Raw genomic sequence first — 27,583 nt, 5'->3', positions numbered from 1 at the left:
GTAGTAAGCTTAATAAAACAATGAGCAACCATTCCCTAATAAACAGCAAATTACACCTGCAAAGTTCCCCCTTCTGCAGATTTTATAACACATTCATGCCTTCGTTTTTATTGAGATTTTACAAACATAATGGACTCTCTGATTTACTACATATTTTACAAACCTTTTTTTCTATGTGGAAGAGACTTACCTTGCAATAATCTAAAGTAGCAATGTATTCATATGATCCTAGAGATAATTCTGGCCTTTCATAGTGGTCTATTCTTCTGCCAACATGGTCCAGATGTTGAAAATAGAAAGGAGGGACTGAAGAAACAAAAACAGGAAAGCTGATTTCTCCCATTTTGTTCAACACAGATGAAAAAATAGAAACTCTTGCTTCATAGGTATACTAATGTCTAGCAATTCCAACAGATTTTATATTAAAATAAGAGCACTGCAAGAATTTGTTTATATGAACAAAATAGTACTCCTACTCCTAACCCTTTAATCTCTCTCTCTCTCTATACACACACACACACACACACACACACACACACACACACACGACATTAATTTTAATTTACCTCTGCTAGCAATAAGAAATAAACTGTTTGTAATATACATTTGGGATTCCGGCTAAGATCACTCAATCCTTACTATGTATGTCTACATTCACATACCTTGTCCCAAATTATTTTGGTATTTTTGTCTTAAATCCAATCTAATCCCAGATAGAATAGAACTCACAGAAATAATGTGATTTAATATATTCACAACTCTTTATAAGTGCAATATTATTGAGCATACATGAGACACTGTAACAAGTTCTGTGATTACAGTTTGTGATGTTATATGATAAACACCAAGGATGATCCTGCTCACTGTCTGGCACACATTTGCTAAACAACACATCATGCCGTGCTATAATTATATTTTAGGTTAAACAAGTGCAGATTTGCCATAGAGGTTTCCTAATGTAAAGTCAATATTTTGCAATATCTGTTAATATTCTATGGCCTGTTACAGACTGCCAAAATAAAGCTGCTTCGGGTCTCTTTGGAGGTATGCTGTTTAAATGATGCATGGGTCCTACGAGTCCGGAGGTCGTACCAAAGCCACACTCCATTCCTAAGCACTGGAGTGCAGCTTTGGTGAAGCTTCTGGATTCTTAGGATGCATGCATCATTTAAACAGCATACCTCCAAAGAGACCTGAAGCAGCTTTATTTTGGCAGTCTGTAACAGGCCTATATTAGCCAAGGTAGTGCAACCAAGCACCAAAATTTCCTACCATCCAAACCTAATTGATTGTAACCCACCCTGATCCTCTGGGGAGAGGTGGGCTATAAATAAATATTATTTATTATTATTATTACTATTATTAATGGGAATGTTTGCCAAGCCCCCATCATATCAAAATATAATATACACATTGAGATGTTGCCAAAAGCCTGCAGCTTAGATACAGCCCATGCCATGCACACAGGCAGTCTTTTAAAATAGTTGCAAAGGTCAGAGTGTCTTTCCCCACTTTCTGCAATCTTAGGGCAAGTATGAGGCAGTTCAGTACCTTATATCTCACTATGTACCTTTTCAACATGCTGTAGTCCTTCTCTTTCCTCCATCCCAATACAAGTTTGTACTATCATTTTCACTGAGAGTCCCAGATGTAAGCCCACCACCTTATAGGTCTTTTTATTCTCCTAAATTCACTGTTGTCAATATGCAAAGGGATCTTGTAGCATCTTTGAGACTAACCATGCAAAAGAAGTTGAACCATAAGCTTTCATAGGCCAACTTTATGAAAGCTTACGCTACAACTTCTTTTTCAGTTAGTCTCAAAGATGCTACAAGATCTTTTTACATACTGATATTCCAGACTAATACAGCTATGTCTGTTCAGCAAGACTGGGCAATTTCCTCTTAATTCTTCTGCTTGTGATGGGTTGTTGAAGCTTTAATTACAGTGTACAAGCAAACACAGATGAAAGGGCACTGTCGAAGTGCAAGCCATTCTATTGAATTTTCAGTATGGGTGTAAATAATAGCTTGGCAGTACACCATTATGCAAATAGTGGGCATTTGTGAGAACTTCAGGCTGAGTAACAGCCCATGCAGCTGACGGCTTTTTATATTTCATTCTACAGATTAGGCTTTGAGACAAACAAGAGTTGGCATAAGTCTTTTAAGGTTCATGTTTCAGAGTTGAAAAGATTACTGTATTAGGGAAAGCTCTGTGCCACTTTGATCCAGCTGAGGAAATCCAACTAGATACAAACGTCTCGAAAGGCTCATTCTGGCAAAGTCTTGGGAGCCAGCCAGAAGCTCAGCAACTCATGAGTCACATGCAATTGCACTTGGACAAATATGGCATGGCATCTCCCTTTCAAAGCAACTCCTGTCGAAATAAAATTAATGGTTGATTTAACCATTAAAGTCTTCTGTCATAGAAAGGAGGTGATGACTTAAATATTTTCTCTTTTCCAAGTGGTCAAAACAATTATTTTCCAGCTGAAGCATACTTTCAGCCTCCTCTGAAAATAATTTCATGGAATGTATCATCAAGCTATATTATGGCACAGGTTTCTTTAAGCACCTCTGTGCTTGAATTAAATTGCTGGTAAGACAGAAATCTTTGCCACAAGTATAGTATTAGTGTCTGCTGAGTCCTATGAAAGTGCAGTGGTTAATTCACTCCAGCATTTAGTTCAAACCTTAAAGAACCTTTCCCAAGGTTCTGAACTGATTTCAAACACAGGTTCAACACTTTTAGGTCAGACCAAAACCCAAAGCAAGTTCACCAACACACTAATTTCAGCAGCTGCATTCTTTTGCAGCATTGATCTCAGCAAAGGATTCAGTTATATGTTCTTTGAACGTTTTGACCATCCCTCCAGTGTAAATTTATATGTACTTCTTAGGAAAGCCAGGTAAAAGCTGATCGCCAATGTTTTTTATTCTCTGTGTTTATTCCACACATCAACATGACAGTTTCTTTTTCCATTCCACTTGGAGCGAGCCCTTTTTGAATGAAAACATTTCTCACTGGGAAAGTTGTTGCATCTTTAAGCCTACAAAAAATAGCAGCTGTGCTATTTTGTCCTTTTTTCAGTTAAGCCCATTTAAGAAATACTGCCTTGGGCCTCCTAGACCAAATGAATGAGTGAATCTATCTGATACAAGTTGACATAAGGAATGTTAGCAGTCTACACCAAAATCAGATGTCTTCATAAAAGAACATAAAGATCATCTCAAAAAACAATTCCTGATGAAATGAGTCAGTCAGCACCTCAGTTCATAAGAAGTCAAATATTTAATAAAAAGCTCCATTCACGTAGTTTTGGCAAGATGCTGGTCCTTAGATCAGGATACAATCCCAATCTCATTTATCTGGGAGAAAGTTTCAAGGAACACAGCAGGATGTCTTTCTGAGAATTATGAACAGAAATAAGTTGGAATTTTCTTTGTAAATTTGTACACAGTGATGCTAAGAGTCTATGGCAAAGAGGGTAAAGAAGTGTTTTACAGAATTGAAACTTCTTAATCTCAATTTTAGGGGGGACCTTTTCTAGGGGTCATTCTGAGGATTATCATGATTCCTAAACATCTTACTTTCCCTCACTCTTCACTATTCATTAAATCACAACAGAAATCACAGAAGTAGCCTCATAACTTTTACTGGGAACCTCTCCTAAAATCGCCAGGTGATCCATTTTCAGGTTCTGTTGCAACGCTCTTAACACATAGTGTTTGTAATGAAGCGAACCATGGTATCATTTAAGAAGTATAAAAGAACACAAGTAAAGTATCAATAGCTAGAGGTGGGGCTAAAGCACCTGACATGTGTAATCTCAAGTCCTGATTTGGGCCTATGTGTATAAACCACTGCTACTTCAACACATTTAGAATGGGATTACTTCTGAAGTTATACATGTTTTGAAGATAACCAAAATGGTTTTGCATTTGTTTGGGGGGGGGGGGGGTTGATTTCTCTGTAGTTTCAAAATGAAAAAAATGTGGCATGCAGATACTACTTACCATCATTTACACAGCTGCAAAATCCACACTGGTATTTTCTTCCCCCCTCAATGAACTGCATGTAGGGGCACATATAGGCTTTGCAACGGTTGCATCGGATAGGCCCAGTTTCACCATGGTTGACCACATAAATTGGTGTCTACAAAGGTTGTTGTTTATATAAAAAAGTGATGTATATTAAAGCAATCATGGCATCAACAAAGCATTTTGACAATTCTGTACTTAGAATTTCATGAAGCACTGGGCATAATTAGTAGGTACAACCCAGGTCAGTAATAATTAGGCAGGATCATATTTACTGTAAATAAAGAGTAATACTGATAATCAGACATAATTGTGTAGCATAAATCAGTGATAGTACTTATTTGGAAATAAACTCCATTGAAATTATACAGTGTCATCAAGAATATGTGTTACATTTTAAAAAAAAATGAACATGCATAGTCTATTCTTGAAAATGCTTTGCCTAACATGGAAGAGTACACGTTAAATACTTTCTAGTCTTTCACAGTATTTAAAAGAATATGATTTCTTTCACTAGATAAACATAGTTTTAATATATTTCTTCTTTTTTTGAAAAACTGCACATACAGTATGTGAATTACTTCCTTCTATACAGAAAAGGTTTTTTAAAAGATTTTTCTTCAAATACATATGAAAATTCATCAACCACGATGTTTTGCAATGTGAATTCGTTACTATTTTGAAAAGTGTTTTTTTTTTAAATGGGTTACCTTTGAAGCAAAAAAAAAAAAAAAAAAAAAGCAGAAATCAATCCATATGCAGATTAAATTTCTTTGAAAATAAACATATCCCTTTAAAAGTTATCAGCAGCTTGCCTCTTCATTCTTGGGATCACACAAACATTATGTGAGTCACAGAAACACAGAGTTGGAAGGGAACACAAGGGCCACTTAGTCCAATCCCCTGTCATGCATAAATACAACTAAAGCACTCCTGAAAGATGCCTCTCCATGGATGGCAAATCCATCTTTGATAGTCATTTACTAAGAAATGGCTGAAGGGTAAGTATTATATATCCCTCTGAATTTGTGGCTTTGGATCTTATGGTTTTGATTATTCATGAGGTTGCTGGCTCCCCCACCTGCTTCCCCCCCCCCCATGCTCCTTTCCATTCCCTCCCTCCTTACCACCTTCTTTCGCTACCGCCCCCTGGCCTACCTTTGCCTCGGGGCTGGGAAGGGGCCTTCCCTCTGGGGGGAGTGAGCCAGAGTGCAGGGGCTGCCAGGGCCTGTAATCTACATCCCATTGGTTGGCAGCCATTGCAATTCCCCTTCTTGCCGAGCGCATGCCCCACCCCCTCCACGGGTTTTCTAAGCATATACATTTTATGTGCACTTCCTGGAAAGGAAGTTCCCCAATGTCTATGTACCTTCATAGTCTCCTGTTGACTTATGGCAACCCCATGAATTACATAGGTTTTTTTTTTTTAAAGGCAAACAATAGTTGGAGGGGGTTGCCAGTTCCTTCCTCTGAAATATAGCCCACAGCACCTGGTATCTGTTGGTGCTCTCCTATCCAAGTACAACCAGGGATGACCCTGTTTAGCTTCCAAGATTAGACTGGAGCTGGTGCCTTTGAAATATTTAGGTCCTAATAAGCCCCTGCACTGCCAATTAGAATTACTTCCAGTTAAATGCCTATTACTGTACTGTACCTCCTTAATTTTGGTTGGAATATATCCAAAATGCAAGCAACCTTGACAGAACACACCATCTTACATTAAAAAAAAAAACATTAGTTGAGATTCTGCATTAGGATACATAGCTATAATGATAGACTCCCATCACTGTAGCTATGTCTCCCAATGTGACCCCCCAAAACCCACCTCAGAAGCCAAGCAGTGTCAACAACGTAGGGATTGCTATGGGGAATGAAGCAGTGAATGAAGAAGCATCCAGCCCTCTCCTAGCAGCCAGACACTTTCCAACAGGCAGATGCTGTAACCCCTGTAGGGTTGTGTCTCTGCTCCTTGTTGCACAGCACCCTGCTTCTGAGGCTGAATCCGCACTGCAGATATTATCCAGTCTGATGCCACTTTAGTTGTCGTGGCTCATTATTATGGAATTCTGGGAAGTGTCACTTTGTGAGACATTTAGCCTTCTCTGTCAGAGAGCTTTGGTACCACAAGAAACTACAAATCCCAGGATTCCATAGCATCGAGCCATGGCAGTTAAAGTGGTGTCAAACTGGATTATTTCTACAGTGCAGACACAGCCTGGGAAAGGGCTAGATGCTTCATTTATCACTCTGCTTTCCAGCACCTTGAAAATCCCTATGTTGGTGGCACTGCTTGGTTTTAAGGGTGGTTTGGGGGGCACCCCTCAAACATGTTCAAATATTTAGAATGCTGTAGATTTATTTTACAACATTTCTAATACTGAAGAAAATGCCAGATGTCATTTATTTATTCACACATGCTATTTCCACTCCTTTGTTGCTAACAGTCTGATTTGCTGCAGAAAATAAATGTCAGTGAACATGTTACAGTGAAAAAGGAAATTGAAAGAAATATACAGTATCTTCTTAAAATTGTCTCCAGAAACCAGCAAGCTCACATTAAAGATAGGTAATAAAAGTCATTAGTTGAGTTTAGGAAACTGAAGATATATTTATTTCCTTGCTGGTATTTAAAATATTACCAGATAGACAAATATAGAAAAAAATGACAAATTGTTGCGTTAACAAATTAGAACTGGACATTTTTCCTCTCCCTTCCTTCCTATGCCACAGAAAAGAGCAAGTTCTCAAAAGTTACTCCATCTGGTTTTAAACAGTCGTACATTCAATGGTTTATAATGATCTTCTTGGCTTTTTTGAAAAAAGTTGTCAACAGAGCTGGATCAGAACACAGACAGCCAAACGATACGCTCACATATTTCTTAGAAAAGCTAACTGGAGTATAATTATAGGATAATTTTAAGCAATATTTTGGAAACAAAATGTTACTACATAAACAGCTGCCACAATGTCACCTACTTAAATCAGGTTAAATACACAAATCCATGCATGTCATTCTGCAGTAAAATGAAAATGCCACCCACTGTGGGAATAATCTAGTTATCCCAAGAATAACAACTTTCAAAAGAAATCTATGTTCTCATAAGCAAGTTTATTCTTGTATTTGCCTATTCACCATAAATTCAGAGCTTGGAAAAGTTACTTCAGGACTGTAAATATTGGAGTCCCCCTACCAGTATGGTCAATAACGAACTCTTCCAAGCACAGAAGATCTACATTCCTTAAAGTCAGTAGGTATAGTTATTTAGGATAATGATTTTGGCCAAATTTTATGCCACCTGATGTAATTTCTTTCTGGATTATATACCAGTCATTTTTCTTTCAATCTCCCTAGAAATATTATCAGCAAAATAAAACTATCGATCTGTTTGTGAGCCAGCACAGTGTAGTGGTTTGAGCATTGAACTAGGACTCTGGAGACCTGGATCAAATTCCCACTTAGCTGCAGAAACTCACTGGATAACCTGGGGCAAGGCACATTCTTGCAACACGGAAGAAAGCAATGAGAAACCTTCTCCAAAGGACCCCCCCCCCCAAAAAAAAAAAAACACCCCATGATAAGTTTGCCTTGGGGTTGTCGTAAGTTGGAAAGGACTTGAAGGTGCCAAGAACAACAATGAAATATTTGCTTTCCATTTTAAACTTGTGGGCAACAATTTCCTTTTGAAGACTACATATGATATTTTAAAACTGATTATAAACCTGCAGTAAAACAATATCAACTCCTTCCCCTTCTCCTTTTGTGTCATGTCTTTTTAGTTTGTAAGCCTTAGGGCAGGGAACCGTGCAATTAAAAAGACTGTATGTACAGCGCTGTGTAAATTTACAGTGCTTTATAAATAAAGGTTAATAATAATAATAATATTAATAATAATAATCTGTATGTGTTACCTGGAACTGGATTTATACATACCCGCTTTATTAAAATTAACTAGATAGATAGATAGATAGATAGATAGATAGATAGATAGACATAGATAGATAACACACACATTGCTTTCATCCTGTTTGGGAATATAAATTTTGTAACATACACTTTTTATGCCTCATACTCTCTGTAGGTGTCACTGTGCACTCAGAGAAATTATGGAGATATATGCAAAAGGCCTGTGCCCTTTTCAATCTCATTTAAGCAATTAAAAACAAAATCTTACTGTCCTCAAGGGAACAGACTAAATTTATCTAATCAGATTGGAAAATGCTGGCTATGCACAGTACACTATACAGTAATGATAGCTACAGAGCAGTTAAGAAATATACAGAACCAGCAGTAATAACACTGTTTTGTCTACAAATGAAAATTGGAATAAGAAATGTGACCTTCAATACCAGTTAATGTTCAAGCATCCCATCATTGCTGTGTGTCTTCAAGACATTTCTGACTTACAGTGACCCTAAGGTGAATCTAGCCCAGGATTTTCTTGGCAAGATTTATTCAGAGGGGGTTTGCCTTTGTCTTCCTCTGAGACTCAGAGTGCAGCTTGCCCAAGGTCAGCTGGTGGGTTGCTATGAATGAGTGGGGATTTGGGACCCTATTGCACTATACTTTAACTGCATTGGCAATTTCCTGTGGAATTCTGGGGTATGTATTTTAGTGAGGCTCCAATGCCCCTCTCAAAACTGCAGTTCCCAGAACCCAATAGGACATTGCCATGACAGTTTATGGTGAATAATAGCACTATACTAGTGTGATAGGGCACTTGAACCCTGGTTTCCCAGAGTCCTTGTCAAGACTCAAACTACTACACTATGCTAACTCCACATCCATGTGTCACACAATGGCCTACTAGCATTTGGCTATTTAGTTGGATTAATAGACTGGTGTGCTGGCCAAATGGCCGTAATAAAGTTATTATTATTATAATAGACTGGGAATCTTTTTTCAGTTATCTGTTAGGCACATCAGCGCCATTTGCATTTTTGCATAGAAAGAGTGAAGTGGTCTTAGAAATGAGCTTTATTTATCACCAGTAACTATTTCTGGCACAGTTTCTTTAGCTAACATACAACACCTGTGGCCCTCAACCGGTATCTGAACCCTCTTCTTCTGAACAGAGCATTCTAACATCTGACGATACATACTGTTGACCAGACTGGCATCATCATACTTGTGTGTGTGTTTATAAAACAGACTTTGGCTCATATGCAAATCACCTTAGCAGTCAAACGTTCTATTATTAAATATATCCCAGGAACAATCTACCATTAGATGAGTCAGTCATCCACCTGAGACAGCTAATTTGGGATTTCATAAAAGGACTGTAAAATTATATTAATTATAATTGAATACTTACTGTCAAAGAAGGGAAGAAGTGCCTATAGGGTTTTCCACCCAGAGTAACAAAATAAGGTGACTAGTCCTGCGCACCAGGACAGTAACCTTTAAGAGTGGGTGCCATTAACTGCTCTACTGGTGTCTTTAGCCAGTCCTGGTGCAAACATTACTGCACTATTAAGACAAAGATTATCACTCTCTACCAACCCCCAAAAAGCCAATGCTATTTTTTCCCCTCATCTTTTGCTTGAGGTAACAGATACATGCCTGGCAGGTTAATACATTCACAGATGTCAAGGGGTACAATGCTCACTAGCATACCATGAAATCAAAAGGGCAAACAAATACCATTTCATATTAAAGCCCTAGAATGAAGCCAAGGAATCCTAGATGACTTTGGTAGACAAATGAAGCTAAAGGTTTACAGCCACATTCCACCGCCAGCAACAACATTTTAAGCCTTATTACGATGTCCATAAATCAATGCTAGGATAGCTGACATACAATTTGTAAGCCGCTCTGATAGCCTTTTGGCTGAAGAGCGGGGTATAAGTAAATAAATATTATTATTATTATTATTATTATTATTATTATTATTATTATTAAAATCTACCTGGACTATCTATCACCTTCAGAAGTGACTTAGCTGCATTGTTTTACATAAATACCTCTAAACAAACAAACAAACAAACAAACAAACCTTTGCAGCCTCCAAAAAATGTGAAAGTTTTTATACCATTGTTTTTAAAAATAAAAATAAAAATAAATTGAACGCTCTTGGAAATGGTCCAGGATAATGGGCTGAACCTTCAGCTACATTATCTTCTTAAATCCAAGCAAGAAATGCATTCTAACACAGTCATGAGTCTAGTAATAAAGGAAGACTGAAGTTTAACTGGATGATGTAAATGCATGGGATATTACATGAGCAAAGAACACACAAAATATATTTTTCTAGATTCTCAGTTCTTCTCTTCCCACAGTATCATGTATATCTGTCTTATCATCAAAGGCACAATTTCATCTTGGTAATTCTGTTGTTTGATGCAGATGAAGTTTCTCGCACCTCCCTTGCTTCAGTACAATTGCTTGCTCAGTGACAGTCAAAGCATAATACCACACATTCTAATGATCATGGAGACCAAGCTGGGGATTCATGAATTACCAAGACAAAATGCATACAGCTCCTACCCAGCTTTGAAGTGCTGATTGTTATTTGGATCTTGAGCTGTGCTGTTTATTAAGCGAAGGTCAGCGACCAGGATAGAAGCAGGAGCATGAAATTAGAATGCAAGATGATAATCAAAAAATTCTACAAGACAACAGGTTTCCAAAATGTCACTGAGCAGGACCAATCACTAAGCTGGAACAGCAAAAGAAGAAGAAGATTTAACAAGCTTGCATGTAGAACTGATAGGTAAATTGCTGTTGTAATGAGAGCTACAGTTTTAACTTTGTTACCAAAAGGTCATCAAAATAATTTATGACAGTGTCTACTTCTTTCCTATTATGCCTTGCTTTGCATGGCTTTCACTCAATGCTGAAGTGACATCTGTACTACTGACATTTAGAGGGGTACATATACACCGAACACTCAATATATCTGTGATTTTGTACAAACTTTTACTCAGGCAGATTGTGACTATTTGGAAAGAAGCCTTCCTTTTCTGCAGCAAGTACCACCACTGCTCGCCTTCCACCACAAAACTGACAGGGTAGGTTTTGTTAACCAAGAATCAAACTATGCAACCTTGATCAGATGCCTGTCTAGTAATGAGAACATGAGAGATTCCACTGTCAATTTATCAGTTTCCTATTAATTCAATGGTTCTACTTTGGGACTTAACCTCTAGATCTTTGGCTAACTTTTTCCTTATACAGAATTGAAACTGTTAGCTACAGGTTAATTTTAAAGAAACACAAGATGAATTAAACTATGAGTCATTAAACTCCTTGGCATCCTGCTTCAATTTTTGGCATTATATTCCTTGAACTTTAATATTTTTTTGAATTTGTTTAATAGAAAAATGAGATCTTATATATACAAAGATTAGTTAATCTGCATAATTTGTTCTAGGTACAAAACTTTGGCAAAAACCACACATAGCTTCATTACAGCCATCTTATTAACTTTAATTAATCTTCCAGTAACCAATACCGAAAACACACTTTGAGAACTGTAATAAGAAAATAATATGTTTTAATTTGCTGGGGTATACTTCTTGACATGTGAAAATTTTCCTTTAGGCACTGCAGACACATACACATTCTTTAGAACTGGCTTAGGCTTTCTAAATGGTCAAACATTACCTCTAGCCAATATAATATTAGTAGCAAACAGTATTAAATGTTAAACAAAGATCATCTGGTTTATCTAAGCTTGGCAAATATTCATCCATCTCCAAAACCAACTTGCAGTGTGCCTGGCCTAGCAAGATAGCGGTTAGCTTTTGTTTTTATAGCCTGTTGCTAAAGCAGTGGTCTGCTAAAAATAAATCCTGTCAAACAATGATCTCGTATTCTCATAAAGACACACACAGCCCTCTCAAAAGAACTACAAGTACTTTCCACAGATCATCTCTATCACAGTAGGGAAAATGAGAAGATATTTTGCTGCCAGAATAAGAATAATAATAAGAATATCAACATATATAAAAAATATTGCAAATGCAAATTTTTCTATAAATTTCTTTGTACAATCAAATTATTTCTATCCTGAGTTTTTCAAACGTCACATATACTTAGATTTCCAGAACTGGTCCAAAAGATGTATGCCATTATCTGGTGCATCCAAATTCACAACAAGGTTTAACATCTTGCTAACGACACCCTGAACACCTTCACAGTTCCATCATAACTTGAGCACCTTCCTAAATTTTATTTATTTACAGTGAGTCCTTGGTATGTGCTGTGGTTTGGTTCCATGATTATCCATGGATATCGAAATCCATGAATAATAGTCCCATTATATACAATGGCATATTAAAATGGTGACCCTTATATAAAATGGCAAATTCAAGGTTTGCTTTTTGGTATTTTTAACAAATACATTTTAAGCCGTGGATGGTTGAATCAATGTATGCAGAATCTATGGATACAGAGAGCCAACTGTGTTTACATTAAAAAAATTCTTGTTGCTGGCTGTGTTCCTTCAAGTTGTTTCTGACCTATGGCAACCCTAAGGACTATCACAGGGTTTTCTTGGGAATATTTAGTCAGAGGTGGTTTGCCTTCCTCTGAAGCTGACAGTGTGAGTTGGCCAAGATCATCCAGTAGGTTTCCATGACTGAGCAGGAATTCGAACACTGGTCTCCAAACTCCTAGTCTAATGTTCAAACCACTACATTATGCTGGCTCTCATAATAAAAGGTGGAGAATGTGAAAATGCCCCAACATGTTTCTAGGATGACTCAATGGACTTTAGGCTTGTGACAAGAAGCCTGATTTCATAGATCAGTTCATATAACACTCTGAAGTCTGCTTTGCTATTACTCCCAAATGAAGTCAGTATGACAACAACTGAATTCATGACACTAAAAGAATATTTCTTTTGAATTCATGTTTGTCCTTCTTACCTCATTTGGAAGAACATTGGCAAAGGGCTTGATGATAGCAGCTAATGGAATCTGAGCCTGTTTTGCCAGGTCTGAAGATGAAGGGAAGCAATAGGTGGTACAGCGAAGGTAACGAGGACTGGCATTACCTGCAACATTGAAAGTGATGACATAATCAGAAAAAGAAGGGGAAAAAGAATGTTTAATGGAACTTTTTAAAAAACAGAACTGTGACAAAGGTTTTCTATACATATTTTTTTCTCAAAGAGTGGAGAGAAATCAAAGGCTTTCACGGACGGCACCCATAGTTTTTTGTGTTTTTTTCGGGCTATGTGGCCATGTTCTAGAAGAGTTTATTCTTGACGTTTCACCAGCATCTGTGGCTGGCATCTTCAGAGAAGATGCTGGTGAAATGTCAGGAATAAACTCTTCTAGAACATGGCTACATAGCCCAAAAAACCCACAAAAAACAGTGGAGAGAACATTTGGGGTAGGAAATTCCTGGGAACACTTCTCAAAAGTAACTCTTCTAACACACTTTTTCTCATTACCTTTTTTCACGCTGTGCTTCCTGTCTTCTGCCAGGGCACTTAAAGCGCACGCGCGCACGCGCGCACGCACGCACGCGCGCACGCACGCACGCACGCACACATCCTTTTCCACAATCAAATCAGGAAGTATTACCCTTACTCTTAATTGGCTTTTTGCTAAAGACAAGTATTCAGCTGGCACTGCCATGAAACCTGATCTGAGCAACAGCAATGATTCCTCCTCTATTGCGAAGCACAAATGTGGTTTCTTTTAGGTTCACCCCATGACATTCAGAGTCATGCAGTCTATAACTACAATACAATCAGAATTTTTCCCATTTATCTGCTGGGGAGGACTCATAAATACTAATATACATTTCCTCCTATTTCTGCTTCTCCCATTAAACTCATTTTAGTGCAACTGCATAAAAACAAGTAATTTAGACTTTAATTATGTTCTATGCACACACACAAAAAAAGAGAAAGAGTAAGTGAGAGAGCTCAGGATTGGTTATCATTTGTGAGTGAACAAACACACTAACAGAAATATCAAGGCCCTGAAGTATTTTAAAATCCCAGCAATTAGCACACATGTAAAATAATTTGTATAGCTATGCTCAAAAAGTCAAATCAAGACAAAAAACATCTTATTGCAAAAAGAGGCTCAACTTCAAAAGAGGGATTGGGAAACTGCAATCCACAGACCCAGAAATCATCCTCCAGTTGTTTGCTGTCGAATAAGAGGCCTCTCCTGGGATCACCCAAAATATGATGAAATTACTGCCAAGTTCCAGGGATATATTAAAGGGGGGGGGGGATTTTGGTGATTTTTAAAAATGTAATTTGTGTTGTGGGGGTGTTGCTTACTCCTGCTTTACAGAGTCTTCAGAGAGATTAAAATTCTGTAATTCACCAAGACCACATTTCTCTGTGTTGCTGTCCTGCCAGTTTGACAAGCAGAGGAGACTAACCAAAGAATGTTCTTGGTCAATTTAAACTGACATCATCGATATTACAGTAATTAGGTACATTTCAGTCAAGAAAGATTGGAAACCCAACTCCACAGAAGAAGAAGAAAAAAGATGGCTCATCAATACCTTGATCTTGGATCACACAGTCTGTAGTAACCAGAGGAGGAACTTGGCCTCTGATATTTGTAGCATAGATTTGACCTCCTTTGGAATCTTTGTCACTTTCAATTACCTGAATCTTAAAGGTAAAAAATAATATTGTAAGGGAGTAGGCTATATATTCCTTCTTTTAACAATAGTTATTGACAGGGGAGAGAAGAGAGCTTCTAATTCATGCTGGGTATCCTGCTAGGTCATCATAAACCGACTTAACTAAAGGTGAATTGCCATGTTGCATAATGCTCACATTCTTAAGAGGGGGGCATAGACATGACTTCATCTCCAGGCTCATTGTACAAATACAGTTCAGCAGTGTGGTCACTATGCACAACATGACACATTGCAAATCAGGGCACATTGGGACATCATGCATTGTGCTCCGTTGTACATCACTGCAATTCACTAGCATGCCTGCATATTCTGTCAGCAACACAGCTCTGTCATTATAAAGTTATATATCCTAGCCTCTGAAGCAGCCAATGTTTATAAGTGACAGAAGACATAAGAATTTCTCTCCTATTGAAATCCATTTGCATTTCTTTCTTTAACTGTGAGGAAATGCAAGTCCTTAAAGGAAAGACTAAAAACTATAAAATATCTTACAGACTGGGTATAGATCATGACAGAATTTTCATTACATTCTGAGCTCAGTTTTGCAGTTCTGTACTTTCAGAAATAGTTTCACATTCAGAACATAGAAACTAGTTGGATCCTTGAGGGGTACTTGGGAATCTCTCCATGGAGAAATTCCTAACATCTTAAAAGATTTTTCCCCCCTAGAGGCAGCTGTGATTGTTTTGAGAAACTGTAAAATACGTGTAATGATGAACTTGACAGTTACACTCTTTCACAATTTTACCATTTCAATTTCCACAATCTGGCAAAAATTTTAAAAAAATGAAAATAAATGCATCAACGTGGTTTAGATTATAAACTATTTTGATAAGGCATAAACATATGGATCCTTTGCTACTAATATGGTTGACTAGCATTCCAGCTAGCAAATGGAATCCCATTTTAAATCTGATTTAGATTTGGAGGAAGAAATGGCACATCAAAAACTTGGCATGACACCTAAAGAATAAGCATATCTTCTTTGAAACAGCAGAAGGAGTTTTGCGAAGTACAGCCATTCATAATGCCTCATTTGAGATGCAGCATAAAAAGAAACCATAGTTCACTGATATATGTATTAGTTACTGCAAACCTTTAAGTAATGCATTTCTTCTTCCTCTTTACTTTTCCAACTGCAAGAAGACTGGAAGGTTTAACTTCATGTTTTAACCTTATTACATTTAGTGTGATAGGAAATCTGGTTGAACTATGGCTTATTGAACCATGCCAGGATAAAGCTGGTTTGCAGTTCTAGGCTGCTTGAACAAACTCCCGTTTAAATTAGCCAGTGTTTTCCTTAGCGCACATGTAACAAGAAACTCTAGTTAGTTTAAAAGTAGAAGCGGATAGCTCTGATCTCAAGACTACACCAGAGGGGAGAGGAAGAAGGAATATATGAGCTGAGACTCACTGCTGCTCATGGACACGATGACCCATAGTTTATTGTTATGCCCAGTAACTATATTAAGATATTACAATAAGTCATGGTTTATGTGACAGGAACGACCTGTGGCAAGTGTTGGGGCTTATGTTCTCCCCTTCTCTTCTTTTCTGGCAGAGCTGCAAGGATACTGGAAGATTTCTCTGCTCCATTTTGTTCACTACAAGTTTAACTTGTAATTTATCTTAACTTGATCCTAAACTGGTTTCAGTAATCTTTGTTTGAAGATGCTTTGTTTTTAAACTAACCATAGTTAAAATTAACAATAGTTTGGGAACTGTTGCGAACTGATAACATAAGAAGTTGTGGATAATGTAAAATGGAACAATGTATACATTCTCCATGAGGCTGCACTGGAAGGGGGCTGAAAATGCCGTGCCTCATTTCTATCAAAACAACTAGATCCAGGCAACGTGTAGCTGTAAAAATGGATTGTAGTTAGCTTTTATTTGAGCAAGATTGAAATCCAACACAGCCTTGACCATCACTTTAAATATATATTGTAATAATGAATCAGGCAAGTACATTTACTTGTCTGACTATGATGAAGTAAACTGCTTGTCTTATTTGTAATGAAGTAAACTCCTTTCTACAATAGCTTTGTTAACCTGTAAGTTATTAGAAAACATTTCACTGCTTTCTGGAAAAGAGAATAATACGGACTTTTCTGAAAGATTCTTCTGAAACATTTTCATTCAGTAGACTTGATAGCATGTAACAAGAAAGATGTAAATGGCACTGAAATTCAACAGCTTTAAAATATTATTAATTCCTCAAGATATAAAATATTGTTTAAAACCCTACAAAATAATATTTAATTTTTTGGAACTGCATACAAATCTATTCAGATACATGGAACTTCATATTTCAAAGTTAGATATTTAAACACCCTGATAACTATGAGATCTCATTACAATAATTTTTCAAACTCACTGCTTTTATGTTCATGATACAGTTTGATCCACATTACAAAAGCGTACTTTATGAACTGGAGTTTCTTCAGATGTTCTCCTGTAAGCCCTTGTCAACTTAACCAGGAATAATGACAGCTGCAGTTCAAAATATCTGGAGCAACCCTATTTTAGTCCTTATTCTAAAGAAAACACTACTCACTGGGCTTGGAATGGAATCAGGATCCAGTTTCCTCTGCTGAGGTCCAGCTAGTTGTGCTGGACCTGACGGAAGGCCACCTGGATAAGACAGTTGTGCACCTGGCATTGGAGGGCCATAGTTTCCTACAAAAGAATGAAAACGTAAAAAAGTCCCAGTTTTACAAAAAAAAATTGCTTTAAAAAAAAACATCCTGCCCTCTTACAGTCAGCCCTTTATATAGAAGATTATCACATTACAAAAAACCATGACCTATCCCTGATGGGATACAGTAGCATTTCAGATTGCAAGCGGCTATTATCGCACTCAAAAACACCGCCACTGCCGCCGGGCCAGCCGCACTTAGCCAGCCTATTTTCAAAGACAGGATCCACAAATTTTGGTATCAACAGGAGGTTCTGGAACCAAACCCCAGTGGATATCAAAGGCCCACTGTGGATACATTGACTTCTACTAGCTATAGTTGATTCCTCTGGAAAGGACTTTTTTAAAAAAAAACCTTTTCCTGAAAGAGACACTACCATGCTAGCAGTTTAAACTTCTACCCTAACTAAGACTTGAGCATTTTCTCTTTTAAAGGTAAGAGAGAAACATATGAACAGGGGCTTCCTGGAGAATTCCATGACTCATGTTGAAAAGAGGAGATCTGACTATGGCTTTGTACATTTTGAAATTGCAGACTACACCTACCAGGTGCCTTGGTAAAATAAAAACATAAATACTTCACATAAAACCCAGCAATGCAGGAATAACCCATCCTCATCATACAACAAAGTTCAAGAATGGTATTAAAACTAAAATTAAAATACAACAAAGCGTTATATTATATAAAACCCTAGAGGAGGAGTAAAAGCCTGGCAGTAAGGTTTGTTCTTTACTGGCAGTCAAAAGCAAAATAAAGAAAGAGTCAATCTCAACTCCTTCATGAGTTTCATACTTAGTGGGCTGCTACCTAAATGTCCATGTCTCAAGTATCCATTAACCTAGATTCCCTGACAAGGTCTCAATATACAATATTATGATGTGGTCACTCAAAGAACTTCATGGAAATGAGGAATTCATGCAAGTGAGGAACCCCCTAGTCTTGGTCTGACACTCTACTGGTTCTCATCACTCATTTATTTGTTTGTCATTTTTTGTGTTTTTAGCATAGGATTACCAGTACAAAACTGCCAACCTGAAGTATTGTACTGGGCCAATTTAGGATATATTTGGGTTATTATGAAAATACAGCATTTTTTCAAACTATTTCCTGTTTTTTCAAGAATTATGTACTAAGAGAGAATATTCTCAGGTAAACAGTAAATTCTTATGGCATTTCTACCCCAAACATGTAAGTGCTGTCAGATTTTTGCTTTTCCAAGATTGCCTCGGTTACAAGTAGCACAAGCAGCAAGAGACCTATTGGAAAAGGAAACAGATGCCTTTTTTAAACAAGACACATTTACCAGGAAGAATTGGAGTTGCCCACATGGCAACTCTCCATAAACAATCCTCACTTACCATACTGGGGAGGAAACCCAGGACCCAAGGGCTCATTTGAGAGTTGTTGTGGCAAATTGGTGTTCAATGGGCTTGACCCAGGGATCCCTTCCTGTCTGGCCATCGAAGGTGGAGGTGGAGGGCAGTGACTGTTCAAGTTATTTGCTGGTGGTGGAGAAATCTGAGAACCAGGCGGTAAGGCCATTTGATGTGGATGAGGTGGTGGTGGACTTTGCAAAGACTGTGGGGGTCCAGAAGGCACAAAAGGAGGTGCATTGGGGGCACTACTGGAACCTGCATGAAAGCATTACTTCTATTATGCACACATTAATAAAGCTTCAAAACAATAAACCGAATGAAACGCATTTAGTTCTTAAGAACTTCTGTTTTCAAATCAGCATTCATTTTGCATATCTACTAAAATCAGTAGGACTACAGTTAACTGTGATTAATCTGTCACATTAATTTCAATTACTTTACTATAAGTATGGCAAAGACTGGTTCCAACCCTTTAATCATACTATATAATCGTAGTGGCAAACCTATGGCACACATGTCCTTTTTTGCACACAAAACTATTTCTGAGGGTACGCAGACAGATGGGAGGATGGGGAAGAGTAGGAACAGGTGTGCGCCTGTTCCTCTTCTCCCCCCTGCCCTCCCATGCCTTTACCTGTCTTTGGGGAGGCAGTTGGAGGCCCTGGAGGGCAGGGGGAAGAGGAGGAACAGTAACATGTCTGTTCTTCCACTTCTCCCTGCCCTCCCAGGCCTTCAGCTGTCTCTGGGAAAGTCCCAACCCTAGATGTCCCACCCTTAGAAGGTGCAAGTTCTGCCCCCAGAAGTCCTACCCGCAAGCACCAGGTAACACCTGGTGTGGGAACACCTTTGAGTTTGGGCACTCAGTCTCTAAAAGGTTCATTATCACTGCTAGATAACATTAGCTATAATATTAAATTAAGACGACACTTCAAGATCATGGCCAAGATGTATACTAAATTGTCCCAACTCACAACATTCTGTTTTACAATACTTCTCCAAAAACCAACCAATCAATCACAGAAAATATCACCCACAATGAATATCTCTCCCACATGCCTGTGTAGTTGAGCAAAGCAGGACAGCAAGAGGAGAGAGACACTGTGGAGAGTGAAGTCAAAGAGCAGAGTTGGGAAAACACACACACACACACTTTTTCCCCTCCCATTTAAACCAGGTTTTGGTGTTTTAGTGTTTGTTTTTTGTTTGGTTTTGGTGTGGGTTTGCTTGGTTTTTTTGCATTAATGTGTAAGACTACACTAATATAGCACTAAACCAGAAAACTAAGTAGAAAAATGCAGTTCAAATGTTATGACCATTAGCTTAAATAATAATTATTATTTTAAAAAGTGCTCTTTTTATAGCAAGTTGTTTTGGCTGAACTAATGTTAATTGAAGGATCTGATTCTAAATGGCATTCCTTTTATTATAAGATAAAGTGAATAAAAAGAAGCAACTGGCACTGGATACTGATCTAACAATGAATAACTATCAATAAACAGTTAGTTCAAATATTTAAATATTTTCAAACTGCTTGAATCCACTGATAAAAAATCTGTGGATACAGAGCACTGACTGTATCAGTGAAGAACATCAACATTTGGAGCAATACAGCAACATCTGGAATTGCCCATTAAAATCTCACTAGATCTTTCTGTAGATTTTGGTCCATCAAATTTGTCTTCTGAACATTCAGAAATATGTTCAGAGCCACAATGTGCAACCTACTTCTTTGAAGAATTTTATTTGCTTCCTTGAAGAGTTTTCAAGACAAGGCAAAGCAGGAGTCCTTGGGTAAAAAAGTCAATTCATGTTGACTTGACCTTGAATAATTTTTTTGTACCAAGTTTTTAATGTTTACTTATGTATGTTTTATACTGCCCTTCAATCACACTCCAAGTGTAATGTGCATATGTTAGGTATGATCATGTTAACATCAGCATCGGCAATGATTTCTAATAAGTCATACTGAAATGGACATCAGACACGTTTTGCCAATTCCACAGTAGCCTCACACAATATCTCGTGCCATTCTGGAGGCACCTCCAACCTCCAGGAATAGATTTTGATAAGGCATGCAGCAGCAAAGCCCTGTTCTATGAAAAGAAGTCTACTTGAGGCAATTAGCTTCAATGGATTGAATATAGGCCTGATACAGACAGCCAAAATAAAGCTGCTTCGAGTCACTTTGGAGGTATGGTGTTTCAATGATACATGCATCCTAAGAGTCTAGAAGCCGCACCAAAGCTGCACTCCAGTCCTTAGGACTGGAGTGTGGCTTTGGTGTGTAAGGAAATGTATGAATGTCTATGAAAGGCACTACTGGAGCAAACGAAATGGATAATGCGCAATGCATGATGGGGAAAGCTGCCTGACAAGCAAGGCGAGGATTTTTTGAGAACTGCTGATGTGGCAATAGATGGCGTGTCCAAAACCTTGGATGTAGCTGCGTATCCATAAAAGAAGAAGATATCCAGGACTGTAAGAACAGCCTGGATAGAATCAAAGACTGATAAGGAAGAGACTGCAAAGAACTGTTTGATCTGAAGTGTTAGTCAGCGTCAAAGGAAGAGGTCCTCACGTAAAGACAGCTGGACGGACGATGTGGTAAAGCCTTAAAAGAGAGACTTTTCCAAATCAAAGGTGCGCTCTGGACCCATGGCAACAGAGCTCCCACGCCTTCATGAAGACGACTGATCAATGGCTTCAGTGAAGTGCCTTCTGTGTGTGTGAGTATTGTGTGAATGGTGTGTGTGAGAGCTCTCTTGGTACTTGTATCTGTCTATGTCTGTGTATTTCAATAAATGTTACATACATAGTGTCTAAAACCAAATTTGGTGTCTTTTTGTCTGTGTCAGCCCTGCTGTGGATAAGTTTACTGGGAGGGAGATTTCCACTATACGCTCTCAGGTTGAACAGGTTGCCCTTAAAATCTGGGCATAACAGGTGCAGCTTCTGGACTCTTAGGATGCATGTATCATTGAAACACTATACCTCCAAAGTGACTCGAAGCAGCTTTATTTTGGCTGTCTGTATCGGGCCATAGACTACCAGTGTAATTAATCCTAATTCAACAAGATGGTTGTTTGTCAGGAGTAATGACACTAAGCCATCTGAAGCTGTGTTTAATCTAAACAGTTTTGCCAGCAGGTGCCTCTGTCAACTGATTTCTGTAGTAGCCAACATAAGGAAATTATGCCAGCACAAGATCAGTTCAGCCAGCACAAAGTGTGTTTGTCTACTCCTAACCCTCTACATCTGCATTTTTCAGTTAGCTTTGCACTGTAAGTGCAAATAACTATAAATTAATCCTGTAAATTGACAATGGATCGATTTACTATTTTTGTTCTAAGATCCATCTGGATCCAACCCTGTTGTTGTTTTTTCAAAAAAAATAATAAAGACAACATGATCTTCATCAATGTCCATGCAATTCTTACCATAATTATTTATTTGCATGTTGCCAAGCTGATTAGCTAGCTGTACTGTAGATGAAGAAGGTGCGCTGTTTGGACAGGACTGTGATGGATGGCAATATGGAGGATGAGAAACTGGAAATCTGTTGAGACAAAATAGCTTTATACAATCAGGAAATCACAACCACATGATCCAGAGAATCTTATTTTTCTTCACAGACAACAGCTAAATACAAGAGATTACAAAAGTCCAGCCTAAAACCCCTTATTACAGATCTGGTCAGGAGGTTGTCTATGTAAATAAAAAGTTTCACACATATATGGGCTGCATTTAGAAGTAGGGTTTAACGGGATTTAGATCCAGTTAAGTGAACTGCAGCCCAAGTCTGCTTCTGAAGCAACTTCAGAAGTTTCAAAATGGCCCTACATTACTGAGTAAACACAATGATCAATGTTATCCTACTTTCTTACTATTTTCTTCATGATTCCTTCCATGCACAGAATGCTCTTAATCATTATTAATCAGAAGTATGAAAAAGACAACAGGACTGGCTTCTGAATAAATATACGACTGTATATAGAACTTACTTCCTTTTGGATTCCTTCTATCTATTTTGGTAAATATGTTCTATCAAAGTTTTGTGAACAGTAAGATCCCTCTCTCTTGCAATTACTAGGGATGGGACTTGTGTGGCCTTTCCAATATTGTCAAACTGTAATTTATAGCAGCTCTTACCCCTACCCTGGACACCCAATGAAGAAGATTGTGGGAATTGCTATCCAACATCTGGAGGGCCACATGATTTCCACCCCAGACATTACCGTGAGGCAAATATTCAGAAAAAGAACCAATCAAGAAAACAGCATATGACACATAGACCAAGAGCCAGCTATTCAGTGCCATCAAAAATGGGATTTTCTTCTCTATACACTCCTTCTGCAGCCTGCCAAAAATGCTCCAGAGAGTTTCCCATCCTTCATCTCTCTGAAGCAGACTTATAGAGTGAAATAGTGAAACCTCCTGATCCTGGGTGATGTTCATTTAAACGTGCTGAATGCTTGTTTTTCAGGTCTAGTAGCCAAACTTTGTTTAAGGGTTTCTTCTTTCCTGTTGAAGTTATCCAGGTGTTTGTGGATTTCAATGGCTTCTCTGTGCATTCTGACCTGATAGTTGTTGGCATGGACCAGAAATTCAGTGTTTTCAACTAGCATTTTATGCCCAGGATGGTTTACAACATGTTCTGCTACTGCTGATTTTTCTGGCTGGCCCAGTCTACAATGTCTCTCATGTTCCTTGATTCATGTCTGAACATTGTATTTGGTACTTTTTTGTGGGTTTTTCGGGCTATGTGGCCATGTTCGAGAAGAGTTTCTTCCTGATGTTTCAGCATCTGTGGCCTGAATCTTCAGAGAATGCTTGGCTGGAAAGGAGTTGGGTATATATACTGTGTGACCTGGAAATGCAGGAGTGATATGCAGAACAATACACATACAAATCACTCCTGCATTACCAGGTCACACAGTATATATACCCAACTCCTTTCCAGCCAAGAATTCTCTGAAGATGCCAGCCACAGATGCTGGCGAAACGTCAGGAAGAAACTCTTCTCGAACATGGCCACATAGCCCGAAAAACCCACAGAAAACTATGGATGCCAGCCATGGAAGCCTTCGACTTCCCATTATATTTGGTAGTCCCAATGCAGACTTGTCTACACCTGCGCAGTATGCAATAAATTTATGTGGCCGTGAGAGGGTCTCTGCTGTCCTTCACTAAGCCCAGCATTTGCTGGATTCTCTTGGTTGGTTTGTAGACCATTTGGAGCTTGTGTTTCCTCACCAGCTTTCCTGTGCTGTCTGTGACTCCTTTGATGTATGGTAAAAATACCCTCCCTTTGGGTGGATAGTTTTAAGGTAATTTAAGGATGGGTATTTAGAGTCATCAACCAGAAAGCTTTGGTTCCCCACCAAACTACAAAATAGAATGTTGCTATGGTTGTTAAAAGAGAATAATAATACTATCATTGTGTATGTGAATGGGGCCCCAAGTGAAAGCAGAATTCAGCAGAAATGCACCATTAGATCTTGGCTGTACTTTTAGAATTTTTTTCCCCCTTAAATACTAATAAAGACAGAAAGCAAGACCAATTGAATGTGATTAACATGCAAACACAGAGGGGATGGTGGTGGGAAGAAAGAGGACTCAGTTTAAGACAGCAATTTTTCCTCCTTATTCAATAGTAAATTATGGGCAAACTAAGATACATACTAGGAGTTTATATACATACTAAAATCTATCCTAGGATATTAATAATCTGCCATGTCTATAAAAGCAGTATTATTAATTCCTGCCTGAAACTTTCTGAGGATGAGATAGAAGCAACAAAGAGAAATGAAACAGGATTAAGCTTCAGCTCATGGATCTTCCACTTTGATCTTTTAAATCAAGCATGGGAGTCAAAGGTTATTTTCTGCCCATAGAACATGCTCCATATTATGGCTGCAATGCACAAAACATATGGATAAAATTAGACCTTGGACTCTAATCTAAATAATTGCTTGATCCAGGAATGAAAGAATTAGACTTTTCCTCTTGATTAATCTGATTTATGCAGACATTTCTTAATAGCTATTCCAGAACACAGCACTAAAAACAGTGCTTTATTTCTCTGAAAGTAAATACTGAGCTCTCAACTTACAATACACTGTATATATGAATGCTTAAGAGCAGGAGGACCTTCAACTAGGTGAAGCTAGGAATTCCTAACTAAAATCTCAGAGTTGGTTACTACAGCAGTATCAAGAGCAGACATCAAAGCTAGTGACAGCACATAATACAATGGGAACACAAAACGGTGCTGCAGCTGGGGACGCAAGTCTCTGGTTTATTTATCAAAGTAGTGACAAGGTAACAAGGAGAATATTTAACTCTTTCTTTCAAATCACTTTTCCCAATAATAATTGTACTGCCCAAAGCTGCTGTTTGACCTAGTTGGGAAAAGTTACTGATGATTGCATTTGTTGTTGTTCGTTGTTAACTGCCTTCAAGTTGACTTCAATTTGATGACCCTTTGAATGAGAGACCTCCGTCACTCTATTCTCAACAGCCCTGCTCAGTTTCTGCAGATTCATGGCCACAGTGTCTCTGACTGAATCTATCCATCAGCTGTGGGCCACAGTGGAAGCATAGGGGGCTGCAACAGCTCCCCAGGAGCACTCACTATTGCAGCACTTGCAAATAATAATAATAATAATAATAATAATAATAATAATAATAATAATAAATCAAATGTATGCCCCCAAATGCCCTCTGGGGGACACTTTCATCATGCTTTTGGGTCTTCCTGGACCATTTTAGGGCCAGAAGAGGCTATATATATATATATATATATATATATATATACAGAAGTTAATTCCTGTACATTTTGTTTTTTAAAAGGGCCTCTCTTGGACCCGAATTGGCCCGGGTGAGTCCAAAACTTGGTGGAAATGCCACACACACTCTCTAAAGGACATTTTGGGACAAAATATTCTATGAAATTTTTTTTTTTGGCCCCTGGGTATGTAGGGGGCTCCAAATATGGTGGAAATACCCTTCATACCACTTAGAGAGCTTTTGTAGGCATTTTGGCAATAGAACCAATTGCCTAGAATGGTGGTGGGATTGGCCCTGAGAGGCCACATGTGGATTGCACTTTGCTCAGACCTGAGCTACTTCAGCTCTTACAATCATGGGTACATTTGCTAGTATTTAACATAAATTTATGCAATTAAACTATAGAGGCAACCTATAGAGACAGCCTTCATGCTTATTAAAAACAGGAAACGTTTCTCTACAAAATCCTCAGTGTTTAGGATTTGATAATCAATCAATTCTGGCAGCTACTTCTTTTCACCAGAAATGGAAATGACTATATAGAATGTACACCATATTCTACATTTAGTGGGGGAAGATGACATAGATTCTATCCATTACCTGAGTCATACTAACAATCCTAACATTAATTTATGTATATTTAGTATGGTTTAGTGCTATTATAAAAAGAATCTTAACAGATTTTTAAAATCAGCTATGTAGGACACATTCCCATACTTTAAAAAAATACATTGTCTTTTTTTTATCACCTGTGCAACTGTTGAGCTGTGGTGCTAGGTCCATTCTGAAGATTCATCTGGTTAAACTGGTGAGTGCTTTGAGGAGGCGATCCAATGGGACCAGCAGACCCAAAAGGCACGTTTGTTTTCAACACACCTAAAAATAAGACATAGGTAAAAGCAAAGTGGATAAGAACTGATACTGCATTCAATTGGTACAAGTTACAAAGGCTAAAGGAAAATGGATTGTCCTCCCCTCCCCCCACCATAAAAGAGGAACAATGTACAATGTTATTCCCCATTTAGAGCAGATTCATTCAAATGAATGGGACTTGTTCATTCCATCAATATCACAATTGTGTCTAACTGGAACTTATACAGGTTGAGTCTCCCTTATCCAAAATGCTTGGGACCAGAAGTGTTTGGACATTTTTCAGATTTTGGAATATCCGTATTTGCATATGTAAGCATAATGAGATGTATTGGAGATAGTTCCTAACTCTAAACTATATTGTAGTCTTCCAAAAGAACATACAATGCATTTATGTTCCATATAAATCTTATACAGATAGCCTGAAGATAATTTTATAAACAATATTTGTATTGTGCATGAAACAAAGTTTGTGTACACTGAATCATTACAAAGCCAAGGTGTCACTATCTTACCACTCATGTGGACATTTTGGATTTTGCAGTATTTCAGATTTTGGAATTCTGGGTGAGGGAGACCCAATCTGTACAGGATTTTCCCCAAAATAACCAATGAAACTATATTGTAGTCTTCCAACAGAACAGGATCCCCATTTGTTTTCTTCCCAACTGCAGGCCCACATGTATATATACGCACACTACACAAACCCTTCAGAGCAGATTTGGGGTCACAGAGGTAGATACAAATGGGGAATCCATTAACTCAAGCAATGTCTATTCCTCTCATGGTTTATACAAACAAATTCTATACAGTTTCTACCACAATATTACTCTACCTGACTGAGGTACAGATGGCGATGGGCTTGATTCACCATAGTGTCCATACAGAGGTGAAGCAGGAGGTTGTCCAAAGCCAGTAGAAAATCCTCCCATTCCTGGTTGGGACTGAGAATATGGAGGCATTGCAACATATCCTTGCTGATTCATTTCAGCAAAACTTTATTTTATTTTTTCAAGAAAGCCTGTCATAACAAAAAAAGGAGAGGAGGAGAAAGTTATTAAATTGCCATTACTCAATTGTATGGGCTTTCTAATACAAGTACACAATTAAAAGAAAGCCAACATTCCACTCATTAGATCTTTGGTGTAGTGATGACTAGGACATTTTTTTGATCTGGACGCAAGTACA

At 38.1% G+C, this 27,583-nt stretch overlaps 1 protein-coding gene across 2 annotated transcripts in view; it reads right to left on the bottom strand.

Moving 5' to 3' along the window:
• The window catches only part of LOC149313024 (protein transport protein Sec24D-like), a 67,977-nt gene that overhangs the window by 28,778 nt on the left and 11,616 nt on the right, over nt 1–27,583 (bottom strand). For both annotated transcript variants that reach the window (XM_089525888.1, XM_089525889.1), the window contains exons 2-10: nt 27,231–27,416; nt 26,275–26,401; nt 22,174–22,292; nt 18,719–18,991; nt 17,219–17,340; nt 14,518–14,629; nt 12,912–13,039; nt 4,020–4,158; nt 191–306 (exon numbers count right to left, since the gene is read on the bottom strand). In XM_089525888.1, coding sequence (XP_089382014.1) covers nt 191–306; nt 4,020–4,158; nt 12,912–13,039; nt 14,518–14,629; nt 17,219–17,340; nt 18,719–18,991; nt 22,174–22,292; nt 26,275–26,401; nt 27,231–27,381 — 1,287 coding nt within the window. In that variant the 5' untranslated portion in view covers nt 27,382–27,416. The remainder of the gene's footprint in view (nt 1–190; nt 307–4,019; nt 4,159–12,911; nt 13,040–14,517; nt 14,630–17,218; nt 17,341–18,718; nt 18,992–22,173; nt 22,293–26,274; nt 26,402–27,230; nt 27,417–27,583) is intronic.

The sequence above is a fragment of the Sceloporus occidentalis genome, unplaced genomic scaffold (genome assembly GCF_023333645.1).
Source record: "Sceloporus occidentalis isolate IW3139 unplaced genomic scaffold, rSceOcc1.0.p SCAF_5, whole genome shotgun sequence".
NCBI classification, from domain to species: Eukaryota; Metazoa; Chordata; class Lepidosauria; order Squamata; family Phrynosomatidae; genus Sceloporus; species Sceloporus occidentalis.
The sequence above is the reverse complement of the archived record's forward strand: the minus strand, read 5'-3'. Positions and strand labels throughout refer to the sequence as shown.